This window comes from Staurois parvus, unplaced genomic scaffold (assembly GCF_062004578.1).
Source record: "Staurois parvus isolate SC_StPar_1 unplaced genomic scaffold, SC_StPar_1.0 ptg000538l, whole genome shotgun sequence".
NCBI lineage: Eukaryota > Metazoa > Chordata > Amphibia > Anura > Ranidae > Staurois > Staurois parvus.
In genome coordinates, this window is record NW_028318334.1 from 1,145,915 (window position 1) to 1,160,633 (window position 14,719).

General features: G+C 40.7%; 1 protein-coding gene across 1 annotated transcript in view; it reads right to left on the reverse strand.

The window, feature by feature from the left end:
- Nucleotides 1-11,410: 11,410 nt before the first annotated feature.
- The window catches only part of RAB5C (RAB5C, member RAS oncogene family), a 72,169-nt gene continuing 68,860 nt past the window's right edge, over nt 11,411-14,719 (reverse strand). Inside the window, exon 6 of the mRNA XM_089690631.1 lies at nt 11,411-13,417. Within this exon, the coding sequence (XP_089546757.1) occupies nt 13,302-13,417 (116 nt within the window). The 3' untranslated portion in view covers nt 11,411-13,301. The remainder of the gene's footprint in view (nt 13,418-14,719) is intronic.

Here is a 14,719-nt window from a genome sequence, read left to right on the forward strand (position 1 = left end):
TGCGCTTCCTCTGTGGGGCACAGGATCTCAGATTAACCACTTCAAGTCCGGACACTTTTACCCCCTTCCTGTCCAGGCCAATTTTCAGCGCTATACACTTTGAATGACAATTGCGCGGTCATGCAACACTGTACCCATATGAATTTGTTTGCATTCTTTTGAGACAGAAAAAGCTTTATTTTGGTGGTATTTATTCACCACTGCGATTTTTATTTTTTTTGCTGTAAATGAAAAAGTCCAAAAATTTTGAAAAAAGGTGTTTCTTATAAAATTTTGCAAATAAATAATATTTCATCATAAATCTTGGCCAAAATTTATTCCGTTATCTTTTTAGTAAAAAAAAAATAACCCAAATTAGTTTAACCAAAAATTATAATTTTTAAACTTTTTTTACATTTTTATTTATGTTTTTTTTTTTTACATACTGTCACCACCCTAGCAGTACAGTATCACCATGGGGGTGATTTTTTTTTTTTACATTGATTGCTTTTACACCCATAAAGGCTGTAAAAGCAATCATTCCTCCTTCTCTCTGGCTGCATTCTTGCAGCCATTGAGAACTACTGTGTGAGCTGTGATTGGTCACAGCTTGTCACATGGTACAAGGCTGTTGTGAATAGCCTTGTACCATGTGACCTCTGTGATCATTCACAGATTTCACACATAGTAAGCAATGATGACACAAGTGACATCTTGCTTACTACTCTGCATGTGATCACTGATTGGCCAATCAGTGATCACATGATTGGGACCTCGCACAGAGGTCCCGTATGACGATCGGTGTTCCACTGTGTCCGGAGGATACAGTGAGCACCAGATCGCAGTGCTGCGCGCTCCCAGGGAGTGCGCACAAGCAGGAGGCGGGGAGGCCATTTATAAACAGCCACCCGACTTTGCACTGCCACCGTCCGGCCGTTTATATACAGTGGCTGGACGGAAGGTGGTTAATTAAGCAGACAAACTGACTGTTTACATGCTGTTGATTTTAACAAAACACCACATCAAAAATAATATTTCTCCCCTCCGCTACACAGACAGATTTTACTGTTGTGGGTTTAGTAACACTTTAAAGTGGTTGTAAACCCTTCCATATACCCAGTGAAGTGCCTGGCCTCAGGTGGTACACAGAGATGAAACAAATCCTCCTAAATATGTTCTACCTGTCCATCTTCTCTACTTCCATTCAAAGTACTGAGTTAATTCTGCTTGCCCGAGGAGTTCAGAAAAAGAGGGTGGAGAATTGAAATTACACTCTGTGGAGCTTAGTGAGGAGTGCTCTGACAGCTGATTGGAGGGAAGAGACACCCCCCATTCACACAGCTCAAAAAACCAGAGCGGAGGCTGTCACCATTTCTCTCAGTGTCAGGAAAACTTGTCCTGCAGAGGAACAAGGGTGCAGACAGAAATGACATTTAGTGCTCTAGATTTGGACAAGTACACACTATAGAGGGGGTGTGCTTTGTTCATATTTCATGTCTGATGGTTACAACAACTTTAATTAAAAATTGCCTTGAGAAAGTCTGAGGATACGGACAAAACTAGTTAGCGGGGGCCATTCCTTTGCCTCATGCCACACTTTGTGATGCCTGGTCTAATGACATCACTGGTTCTGGTCTGCTTAGTGTTGGATGTGTTCTGTTCCTTTGGGTAATGTGACTGAGGAGTAATGCAGGGTCATTACATACCTACAAGCAGAATGTCAGCCTATGTATCACCGCTCAGGAAGGTTCATGTGAGTGTTGGAAAGAAGGGAAGCATTTTACAACCTGTTGGCTTAGATGGACATTGGATTACTCATTTTTTTTATGTTCTGCTAATAGAACTTCTGCTTTGCCACCTAACATAATTTTGCTTATCTACCCTAGCTATAATGAATCCAGAAGCATTGTGTAAATTCTCCCTTTTGGTTGCTGGTGTCACTTACACTGGCCCTTGTGACCAGGTGAGAAGCTAATGGAGTGCAATCTGCACTCTATTAGCTTCAGTAGAGGGCAGGGAGACATCAGGGGTATAAATTACCCCTGAAGTCTTATTAAAGAGAACCTGTCTTAAAAGAGAAGAAACTGGTGCTGTGCTCCCACACAAATAACTATATACTATATATACTCAATACAGAATTAAACAAATAAATAATCCTCTTATACAGTCCTCTGTGCGAGATGTATATACATCGAATATTCATAATATTGTGCCATCATATGCAAAATCTACACCCATATGGGAAAAAAACACAAATATATAAATGCATGTTAAAGGAAATATTGCAAATAACACACGTGTCCCTAAAACAAGGGTAAGGTGACATAAAATCACAAGGTGATGGACATTTGGCATAAATTATGCCCGCAACTGTGCAGTGAAAAAAAGACAACTGGCATAAATGGTGCCTTTACAAATAAACAATAAGACAGTTAGGATAAAACCTGACTAACGACAAAACATAGGACCAACCAAAGTCCTTCCACATGTGTGTATCAGAAACGTGATAGGTGACCACAAAAAAGATAATTAAATAATAAATATGGATATAACGGAGACGCTCAAATCCCTAAATTGGGACTAAAAGTGCTATTAAATGAACATCAAAGTGCGACAACACAAATTTGACAAATGACACACTGTGCTACATAAATAAAAAAAAAGCACTACTAGGCAGAAATTGCCAATAATATGTTCCACCAATAATGATAAGAACAAATGTCCACGTGTGTAATCCTCAAACAACTGGATATAGTGGAAATTACAGCAAAGAGCATAAATGATGCAGGTGTAGGGAAATAAGATCCGTCACCGGCTAGATTGCTTCCTCAGCCTGAACCAGCCAACCAATACAACAAAGATGAGGCCACCAATATTTCATGTAGTCAGGTCCATAAATATTGGGACATCGACCCAAGTCTAACATTTTTGGCTCTATACACCACCACAATGGATTTGAAATGAAACGAACATGATGTGCTTTAACTGAAGACTGTCAGCTTTAATTTGAGGGTACTTAGATCCAAATCAGGTGAACGGTGTAGGAATTACAACAGTTTGCATATATGCCTCCCACTTGTTAAGGGACCAAAAGTAATGGGACAATTGGCTTCTCAGCTGTTCCATGGCCAGGTGTGTGTTATTCCCTCATTATCCCAATTACAATGAGCAGATAAAAGGTCCAGAGTTAATTTCAAGTGTGCTATTTGCATTTGGAATCTGTTGCTGTCAACTCTCAAGATGAGATCCAAAGAGCTGTCACTATCAGTGAAGCAAGCCATCATTAGGCTGAAAAAACAAAAACCCATCAGAGAGATAGCAAAAACATTAGGCGTGGCCAAAACAACTGTTTGGAACATTCTTAAAAAGAAGGAACGCACCGGTGAGCTCAGCAACACCAAAAGACCCGGAAGACCACGGAAAACAACTGTGGTGGATGACCGAAGAATTCTTTCCATGGTGAAGAAAACACCCTTCACAACAGTTGGCCAGATCAAGAACACTCACCAGGAGGTAGGTGTATGTGTGTCAAAGTCAACAATCAAGAGAAGACTTCACCAGAGTGAATACAGAGGGTTCACCACAAGATGTAAACCATTGGTGAGCCTCAAAAACAGGAAGGCCAGATTAGAGTTTGCCAAACATCATCTAAAAAAGCCTTCACAGTTCTGGAACAACATCCTATGGACAGATGAGACAAAGATCAACTTGTACCAGAGTGATGGGAAGAGAAGAGTATGGAGAAGGAAAGGAACTGCTCATGATCCTAAGCATACCACCTCATCAGTGAAGCATGGTGGTGGTAGCGTCATGGCGTGGGCATGTATGGCTGCCAATGGAACTGGTTCTCTTGTATTTATTGATGATGTGACTGCTGACAAAAGCAGCAGGATGAATTCTGAAGTGTTTTGGGCAATATTATCTACTCAAATTCAGCCAAATGCTTCAGAACTCATTGGACGCCGCTTCACAGTGCAGATGGACAATGACCCAAAGCATACTGAAAAAGCAACCAAAGAGTTTAAGGGAAAGAAGTGGAATGTTATGCAACGGCCAAGTCAATCACCTGACCTGAATCCGATTGAGCATGCATTTCACTTGCTGAAGACAAAACTGAAGGGAAAATGCCTCAAGAACAAGCAGGAACTGAAGACAGTTGCAGTAGAGGCCTGGCAGAGCATTACCAGGGATGAAACCCAGCGTCTGGTGATGTCTATGTGTTCCAGACTTCAGGCTGTAATTGACTGCAAAGGATTTGCAACCAAGTATTAAAAAGTGAAAGTTTGATTTATGATTATTATTCTGTCCCATTACTTTTGGTCCCTTAACAAGTGGGAGGCACATATGCAAACTGTTGTAATTCCTACACCGTTCACCTGATTTGGATGTAAATACCCTCAAATTAAAGCTGACAGTCCGCAGTTAAAGCACATCTTGTTCGTTTCATTTCAAATCCATTGTGGTGGTGTATAGAGCCAAAAATGTTAGAATTGTGTCGATGTCCCAATATTTATGGACCTGACTGTATGTATGACGTATCGGTGGCCTCATCTTTGTTGTGTTGGTTGGCTGGTTCAGATTGAGGGAGCGGAGAGCCTGGAATAGGGAGCCGGGACTGTCATGAGGAAGGGATAACGACACCGCTACGGTATAGGTGGCTGAGCTTATCATCCTATATGAAAGAGTCCAGGATACCAGGATTGGTCATACCTATAGTTCCTAAGGGGGATATTACCACCACTGCTAACCTGGATCCGTATTGGTCGTTTAGCTGTGTCTAACATTGTGAAAGCTTTGTGGCCCCTTGGGGTCGTTACATGAAGGTTACGGCGAGTCTTCTGGCGGTGAGTCCCGTTACATGTTCCGCATACTTCTTGCTGTGGTTTCTGGCGGCGAGTCCCGTTACATGTTCTGCAAGTCTCTTGCTGCGCTTCTGGCAGCAAGTCCGGTTACATGTCCGGCATGTCTTTTGTTCTTCTGGTGGCGAGTCCCGTTACATGTCCACCTGGTCTCTTGCTGTTCTTCTGGCAGCGAGTCCAATTACAGGTCCCACGTTTCTTGCTGTGCTTCTGGCGGCGAGTCCCGTTACATGTCCGGCATATGTCTCTTGCTGTGCTTCTGGCGGTGAGTCCCATTACATGTCTGCCTTGTGTCTTGCTGTTCTTCTGGCAGCAAGTCCTGTTACATGTCCCGCATGGTTCTTGCTGTTCTTCTGGCAGCGATTCCTGTTACACGTCCCCCATGGTTCTTGCTGTTCTTTTGGCAGCGAGTCATGTTACACATCCTGCATGGTTCTTGCTGTTCTTCTGGTGGAGAGTCCTGTTACATATCCGGCATGTCTCTTGCTGTGCTTCTGGCAGCGAGTCCTGTTACACGTCCCTTGCTGTACTTCTGGCAGCAAGTCCTATTAAAAGTCCAACATGTCTCTTGCTGTACTGCTGTATTACACTTGGTTGGTTTGGTTGTGAACTTGTGATGTTCACACGTTATTTATATAATATTTAAACATGTTCTGTGAAATTTGAGCTTTCACAACTTTGTGACAAGCAAATAAAAGGTTTTGTTTCTTACTGACTTGAGTTACAGTCCTTCATAATGACGGTAATAATTTTTCATTAGTCTAAATTAACTGGCACAACACTAAAAATAGTTATCAGTAAATTGGTATTGGCGAGTACTTGTGGAAAAAGTATCGGTGCTCGTACTTGGTCTTAAAAAATCTGGTATCGGTGCATCCCTAGTATTTAGCTGTTCAGATTTACTAAAATAATAGCAATTCCATGTTGTGAGTACTGTGGGAGACCAGATATATTGAATGCAGGGTCCGGGGTTTAGTAACACTTCAACCACATCAGGACCCTAGACAGATAGCGCATGGGGGTGCAGAAGTTGCGAGATCTGGTCTAGCTGCAGAGAGGAGCAGAGGATCAGGTAAGTCGATTTCCTTTTATTGTTCCGTTAGACATAAACAAGCAAGTAACCTCTACAGTTATGGGAAGAGCTGCACTGCAAGGGATATTTTTTTTTTTATTTGCCCAGAGTTGGGCTATAAAATTATTCCTGTCAGTGCTAGTTTGTCCCAAACCCATAACTGCTCCTTTTGGTGGATAGCTTGACCTTTTACAGGAAGTGGAAAAATAACAGATAATGGACCAAGAACAAGCACACTTCTGCTAGGCAATTCACTTACCAAGTAGCCAAGGAAGCATAAAGCCATCCATACATAGATCAAAATTCAGCTGGCTCAGCAGGGACTGGGCAAATTTCGATCCATGAAAGGGTAGGCTTGTTGTACAGAAGTCGATCTACCGATCGACTTCTGTGCAACCATTCTGTTAGTATTTTTCCACAGGTTATAGCTGTTGGCTCTGATCAGTGACTCAGCAGGGAGGATTCCCCCATCCACAGAGTGTGTGGATGGTAGAATTATGTTTTTTAAATTAAAAAAACCCACAACTAATCAATTGGCTGCACAAGGATGGCGGCTCTGAAGCTTGCACCTTCAAAGATATCAGCAATAACATCGCCAGGGCTGTTTTTGTTTAGCCAGAGTCTCCTCTACTTGCTGGTTTATGTATGATGATTATCTATTTCTGCACCACCTTTGTATAAGGAGGAATATAATCGATTGTGAATGGTTTTCATTAACAGCAGCTACTACCAGCTGCACCTTTGTCATCACACAGATTCGACTTATTTCAGTTATGGATTTGTACAAATGCTCTAGTAGCACACTGAAATGAAAATTCTGCTGCCATGAAATGCAGGAATTGGAAGACACGGAGGGGGTGAATAGCTTGAGGCTCTGCACCAGCTGTGGACGGGCCAATTAAAAATAACCTGACTTCTTCATTTTTATAGTTTTGCTTTTACTATACAATTTTCTGTATTACAAGAGAAGGGATGTGCATTCCAGAGGGGAGTACAGAAAGAACTGGAAAGCTATATACTGTATTAGTGTACTTTGTACTTGAGGAATTTATGTGGGAAATACATTAACACAGGTCATAGTATCAGGTAAACAAGAACTATAATCCAATATTCCTCAGGTCGTAGAGCTGCTGCATCTTATAGTAAAATAAAAAATAAAAAAAACTGTTAAATGAATAAATCACATATAAAAGACACTATAAAGTATAAATTAACAACATGACCGATTGTTTGAAAAACATTAACACTGAGATCAGAACTTTGCACGCAAGTATTCTTGTGCTGTGGCACCAATAATTTTGAATGGCACCTTAACAAACCAAGCCAGTGCAGGGCAATGCACTACTGTGTGTTGCATTCCTAAAAAGGATTAGAGGCAGTTTTAAGTGTGGTGGGCTGCATCGGCAGCAGGCACAAATCATGTATATGTACTCCTTTAGTGATCAGTATCATCATTGATCACTGCATTAGTGTCACTATTGTTGTCAGTGTCTCTCCCAACCAGCGTCAGATTGCCCACCACACTATAACAATCCCACTATATGTCACCGATCACTACCATTACCAGTATAGCATCATAAATGTATATATACACCTTCATTTGTATAACTTTCACATGCACCAATTAATATACACTTATTGGGATTTTCTTTTACCAAAGACATGTAGCAGAATATATTTTGGCCTAAATTTATACAGAAATTTGAATATGTTTTATACAAGAAAGTAGAAAATATTGTTTTTTCCAAATTTTTGTCCTTTTGCATTTATAGAATAAAAATCCAGTGGTGATCAAACACCATCAAAAGAAAGATCTATTTCTGTGAAAAAAAAAAAAAAAATCAACATAAATTGTGTAGTGTTGCATGACCAAGCAATTTCCAGTTAACCTCTTCCCATCTGCCCATAGGCAGCGGATGGGAAGCTTTGCCAATGCGGGCTAATGTGCCTGTACAGCAGCCTCTGCATGGTTCACATTGCGCACACCCGGGAACCTGCCGATTGCTATCGCCCGGACACAGCGGATCACATTACTGCTGTGGTGTTTTACCATGTGATTGCTGTGTCCAATTATAGCAATCACATAGTAAAGTAAAACTAAAGATTGCTCTCAGTGTGAGAGCAGATAGAAGCAATGCTGCAGCCTGTGAGTGTACAGCAGCCTGTTAGGTTGCTTGTACACTCACAGACTGCAGTGCAAGCCACACCAGAGTCCATGATCACTGCCCAAGTGTAAGGACAAAACAATGCAGCCAGCCCTGTCACCTGTCCTAGATCACGGCCATACCCCATGCAAGGATCCTGATCTACAGTGCCTTGAAAAAGTAATCATACCCCTTGACATTTTCCACATTAATGTATTTTATTGGGATTTTATGTGATAGACCAACACAAAGTGGCAAGTGGAAGGAAAATGATAAATGGTTTTGAAAATTTTTACACAAATATCTGAAAAGTATGGCATGCATTTGTTTTCAGACCCTTTTACTCTGATACCCCTAACTAAAATCTAGTGGAACAACCTGCCTTCAGAAGTCACCTAATTAGTAAAGCGTTCACCTGTGTGTAAATTAATCTCAGTATAAATACAGCTGTTCTGTGAAGCCCTCAGAGGTTTGTTGGAGAACATTACTGAACAAACAGCATCAGGAAGGCCAAGGAACACACCAGACAGGTCAGGGATAAAGCTATGGAGAAGTTTAAAGCAGGGTTAGGTTATATATATATATATAAAAAAAAAAAAAATAATATCCCAAGCTTTGAACATCTCAAAGAGCACTGTTCAATCCATCATCCAAAAATGGAAAGAGTATGGCACAACTGCAAACCTACCAAGACATGGCCGTCCACCTAAACTGACAGGTAGGGAAGGACAGCATTAATCAGAGAAGCAGCCAAGAGGCCCATGGTAACTCTGGAGGAGCTGCAGGGATCCACAGCTCAGGTGAGAGAATTTGTCCACAGGACTTTTATTCTTGGACTCCACAAATCAGGCCTTTATGGAAGAGTGGCAAGAAGAAAGCCATAAGAAGTCACCTTTGCGAGAAGCCATGTGGGGGACACAGCAAACATGTGGAAGAAGGTGCTCTGGTCAGATGAGACCAAAATTGAACATTTTGGCCTAAAAGCAAATGCTATACGTGTCGGAAAAGGTGCACATCACCCTGAACACACCATCCCCATTGTGAAACATGGTGGTGGTAGCATCATGTTGTGGGGATGCTTTTCTTCAGCAGGGACAGGGGAGCTGGTCAGAGTTCATGGGAAGATGGATGGAGCCAAGTACTGGGCAATTTTAGAAGAAATCCTGTTAAGTATCTGCAAAAGACATGAGACTGCAGCAGAGGTTCACCTTCCAGCAGGACAACGACCCTAAACATACAGCCAGAGCTGCAACAGAATGGTTTAGATCAAAGCATATTCATGTGTTAGAATTGCCCAAAGTCCAGACCTAAGTCCAATTGAGAATCTGTGGCAAGACTTGAAAATTGCTGTTCACAGGCACTCTCCATCCAATCTGACAAAGCTTGAGGTATTTTGCAAAGGAGAATGGGCAAAAATGTCCAGTCCATGTCAGTATAGAAAGCCAGCAGTAGATTTGTCCCCAATGAGATCCGATGGGTTTTCAAAGTGTTCCTTTCACTTTTTCGAGCAGTGTATATCCCAGAGTTTGTAGACTCTATAGCTTTTACACAGACTATGTAATATACACGGTTTTGAGTTATTTTTACCCCAAAAATGTAGAATATATTTTGGACTAAATGTATGAAGAAAAATTTTATAACAAAAATAAAAGTAAAAAATTATTTTTTTGGTTCAAAATTTTCAGACTTTCATTTATATATTAAAAAAAAAAAAAGTGGTGATCTAATACCACCACAAAAGAAAGGTCTGTCTCCAAAAAAAAAAAAAAAAGTTGATTTCTTATGGGTAAAGTGTTGCATTGGCCTGGACTGGAAGGAGATGAACATGTCTGGACATGAAGTGAATTAAAGAAGCACAGTGCTGAATAGTAAAAAATGGCTTGGTCATGGGGGGGGGGGGGGGGGAGGGGGTAAAACCTCCCAGAGATCAAGTGGTTAAATGATCAGGTTGCCTTAACATGATGTATGCTAACAGTGCTACAAGCATTAATTCACCACACGGGTGGTGATCCTGGCCTATTCATGCTTCTCAGTTCTCCTGCAATAAAGTGGACATGAGATAGAATTCCATTTTTTATGTGGCTGATACACATCTTTAGACTGCAGTTCTGTGTGTTTTTAAAAACCTAAAAAGGATACATAGGTGTGAAGGGGCCCTAACACTAAACTGAAAAGATTGGTAATGGTTGAACCTACTTTAGGGGGTACAATGTAAACACAAGCTTATAAAAGATACTTCAGCAGGCCATACATGGAGTGAATTTCTTTCCTGCAAGCACTATTCCCCCATTGATACAGACAGTGTTGACAGGGAATCCCTCCCACCCAGACAATGATTACTGCTAGCGGCTATACTAGCTCGATCGATCAACTCAGGTACATTTGTCCTGCCCATACATGGTTTGAATCTCAGCCAGGTCCTGCTGAACCGGACGAGATTCAAACCATCTGTGGCAGGCTTTATTCTGGTTTGGCTGGACTTTATATTATTTCTACATATACTGACAATATCTTGCTTTTATTTTACCAATCACCTGCTTAAGATTAAATCCATGTTTGATAAACATGTTAAAGATTAAGGGCTTATGCACATGACTGGAAAAATGCAGCATACATTTGAAGATCTAGTAAACTTATGCTGCATTCAGATCTGGGGAACTAGAAAAATCTGTATATCACCCGTATGTTACTTATGTACATGTGTTTGCCTATGTTTACATGCATATAGCGCAATAGTTCTCGACCGGAGTAAAAGTCACCTGCTTGCAATGAAGGACGCTAGGCCGCAGAAGCAGCTAGTAGAGGTAATTTATGCTGCAACGCTGCACATATGTAAACGTTGATCAAATGTTACATGTGGCAGAGCACTTTTTACACAGATTTTTTTTTTCTGTCAGCTAAATCCTTTGAAATTAGGCTTCACACAGCCTTGTGAAAATACAGCAACTAGTATAAACAAGGTTGATGAGATGAATACATTTGGGTCACCTGTTGTCAAGTTACACTCCATGCCAATTTTGGCCCTATGGGTTTGCAGTTCTGTGTCGGGCATTTCCAATTTATTTCTATGGTTTCCCGCTTTGCATTGGCACAAAGCATCACAGCTTGCCATAATCCAGATGTGTAAAACTTAGGACAGAGAACAAACATCAGTTGAAGAGGTGCATTATAACTGTCATTTACCTTTTCAAACCCAACATCAACCTTACAGGTGTTGAAAATTGGAATCATAACATTATGGCCTTGACAAAACTTGAAATGTGCAAAATGATTTTCACCACAAAACTTCAATGATTGGGTTCATGCACTCTGAAAAGTCTTACATTCTTTTATGCACAAAATGGAAGAAACAAGGGTTTCTATTTGGGTACATACTGTATTATCAAGATATACTGATTAAGTACATATTGCAGAGAACATACAATACAAAATACAGAATATGAAGAAAAAAAAAAAATAGAGGTTCCCTTCCCCTTAATACTCACAATTGATATTTGGTCATGTGACTGGGTATAGAGACAGAAAGACACCTTAGATAGCCAAAATTACAAAAATCAGCTTCACAGCTCCCAAATAATGAAGTTACATAATTGTTGAAGATGGAATCTATACTGGCCCTAATTCACAGTTACCGGGGTAACTTTATGGTGGAGATCAGAGTCTACTCCTAAATATTGACAACAGTTAAACAACATCCAAACTGACTGCTATATTCCAAAAGAAATCTCTCATCTGCTTTCACATAATTATAGCGTGGTGAGTGTAGCCAGCTAATCATCCACAAACCACAATTTTTCTTCTGGCTTCATATAAGCAATAGAATATGGTTGCAGAAATGACCCTATTTGGCTAGCTGCAGGAAATACAAAAAAATGGCTTATTAGGTGGCTGTCAAGTAAAATTCTGTCATATCTTGATAAGATAACATGATGGCAAAACATTGACAGTTTGATCCAGCAGATTAAGTTCCGGAAAATGCCTGTGCACGGATCATTAAAACCATTTTGTTTTAACCCACCACTTAAGTACGTTATGGCCCTGACAGCCTTTACATGGTTCTCATGATTGAAGAGACTTATGAAGAATATAAAACAACATGATTACTGCTGAAGAAAGGCAAAAAGGAAAGTCAATGAGCAAACTATTTCTTGGAAAATGACAAAACTGAGCGACTTCCTGGTAAGCCATTTCAGCTCCAAGGTGCCATTTTGATTCATCCCATTTTTTCCAGAAAGGCAATTGGATTAAAGTTTAACTTAGCAAGGCATTCTGTATTAAGGGGATTAAACGTATGAAAAAAATATATATTCATATACACTCCATACATATATGCATGTCAAATGTACACAGCTTTCTGTCCTTACAATATACTGTTTATATGAAACCTCTGAGGACATAAATATAGAAGCTGTTGCTTGCTTAGTAAAGGTGCAGGTCTGTGCTGTAATTCTGATCCTGACTTGACTACCTAGTGAGACCCTGATCTGAACCAAGTATGCAAGTTTTGCAGGACTGGACCTTAGACGACGTTCTAAACTTTGCAGGTCACATGCTTGTTCCAGGTTTCAAAGTCACAAGGTAGTGTAGACAGGACCAGGGTGAAAACCCTTGAGCCTGCACCAAAAAAAAAAAAAAAAAAAAAAAAAAAAATTATCAGCAATGCCAACTTCCATGTTTCTAGCCTCACAGGTACACTTTGAGAGCGAGAGCTTGCGATGAATGGGTTCACCAAGTTCGCTCAGAAGCACTTACACTTCTGACAGTTCAACAACTGAAGCACCTCTACCCTTTTGTACCCACCACCAAAGCTATTAAAATGGAGGAGGGACAAGAGGGCAAGGAAATGGAAAGTGAATCAGATCATAGTGCATATTTATATATTTATAATACATATATTAAAAGTGACTTAAGACTTAAAAATTGAATTAGTATTTATACAAGGAAAAAAAGTGCAGGTGGAATGAGTTATCCATCAGGACGCTGATCATTTAGAAACTGGAGTGGTGAAGATGGTACAATACAGGTTCACAGCGTCTGTCTTAGCCCCTTCAGAGCCAGAGTTCATTCTGGTTCTGTGAGGACTAAGCATGATTAGAGTGGATTTCCAGTCTCATCTCGGATAGATTTTCTTGTTGGTTTATTTCTTGATCTGAAGCTTTTAAATGGTATTGTGTTGTAATTATGGATATTTCTGTGTTTTTACTCCTTTCTCCTCTACCAATAGGAGACAAGAGAGAAGGAGGGAACTCAGTTACTACAGCACTGGCTCCTAGCAGGAGGGTTGTTTTCCTGGAGGTCAACCCCTCTGTTCCTTCCCGGGGCTCCTTGTGCACTTTGGGGCTCATTCTTCGGCAACTTCTTAGCTAGAAAAGAAAAAAACAAAAACATAAGTGTGATATATGGTGCAGGCAATCTTATTATTTGTGTCATTTCTATGTTCAAAATTTGCTTTCTAGGTCAAAGTAGTGGCAGTTGCATGCCCGTCAAGAATTACGGGGCCCATACACTAGATGAAAAATCGATCACACATCTGTCATGTGGACCGTTTGTTTTTCGTCTAGTTAATCGGTATGAATTGAAAAGGACTTTTCACAGCAAAAAAAAAAACAAAACAAAATCAAGGACCAAAGGATTAGGTTGGAAAACTTCTGCTGAACAAACAAACTGAAATGTTAATGTGTTAATCGCCCGTTAAAAATCAAACGGTTAGTAATGTGCATATGCAACAAAACAAAAACTGATTTGTTTATGTCCCTTGAACATTTATCATTTGAAATTTGGTCATTCCATGATGGCAATATCGTTTTCTCTCACGACCAAGTGTTTGTTATTCGAAAATGAGTTTGAATGATTTTTTGGACTAGTGTATGGTTAGCATATATAGACTTTTTTTTTCCCTCTTTCCTTTTTGTTAAGGTAGGGAAGGCTTGAAAATCTCCTCTCATGTTGTTTTTGCCATCTGTGTCGTGTTGGGGACAAATTTTCCTTCACTTATTGGGAGTCTTAACTGCAAGAGAAAGGAAAACTCCCCATAGTGGGGAGAATTCTCTTACACAGTGGTCACTAGAACAGGTGTCCCCATTGGAAAATTTACCCTTATTTCTTGTTCTGGTGAAGAGTAAAATTTATAGATTTTTCTATTCTGTTAACATAGGCCACAAAGACACAGGATGAATATCCCAAGTGGAGGCAGACAGTAATAAAACCTTGACAGAGGGCCAAACGTCTCCCTGCTCTAGCCAAGCGGTTGTAAAGACTCTTTGTCTTCATGCATTCCATGCATGAAGGTAAAACACCTTCTGTGTGCAGCAGCCCCCCCCCCCTCCCCTAATACTTCACAGAGTCCCATTGCAATCCAGCAATGTGCAAAAGAGCCTTGGCCTCCTCACTGGCTAAGACAGCAGTGGGTACCAATGGCAATGTCAATCACAGCCAGTGAGTCATTGAGGAGAGAGAGGGTATAGGGGCCAAGCCACAGCTCTGTGTTTGAATAGACACACAGGGCAGCGGGAGCCACCATAGCAGGCTGCTTGCTGTGGGTACACTTGGCAGAAGGGAGGGGAGGGGCCAGAAGTGCCGGCAGAGGACTCAAGAAGAGGATCTGGGCTGCTCTGTGCAAAACCACTTTACAAAGCAGGTAAGTAGGACATGTCTATTGTTAAAAA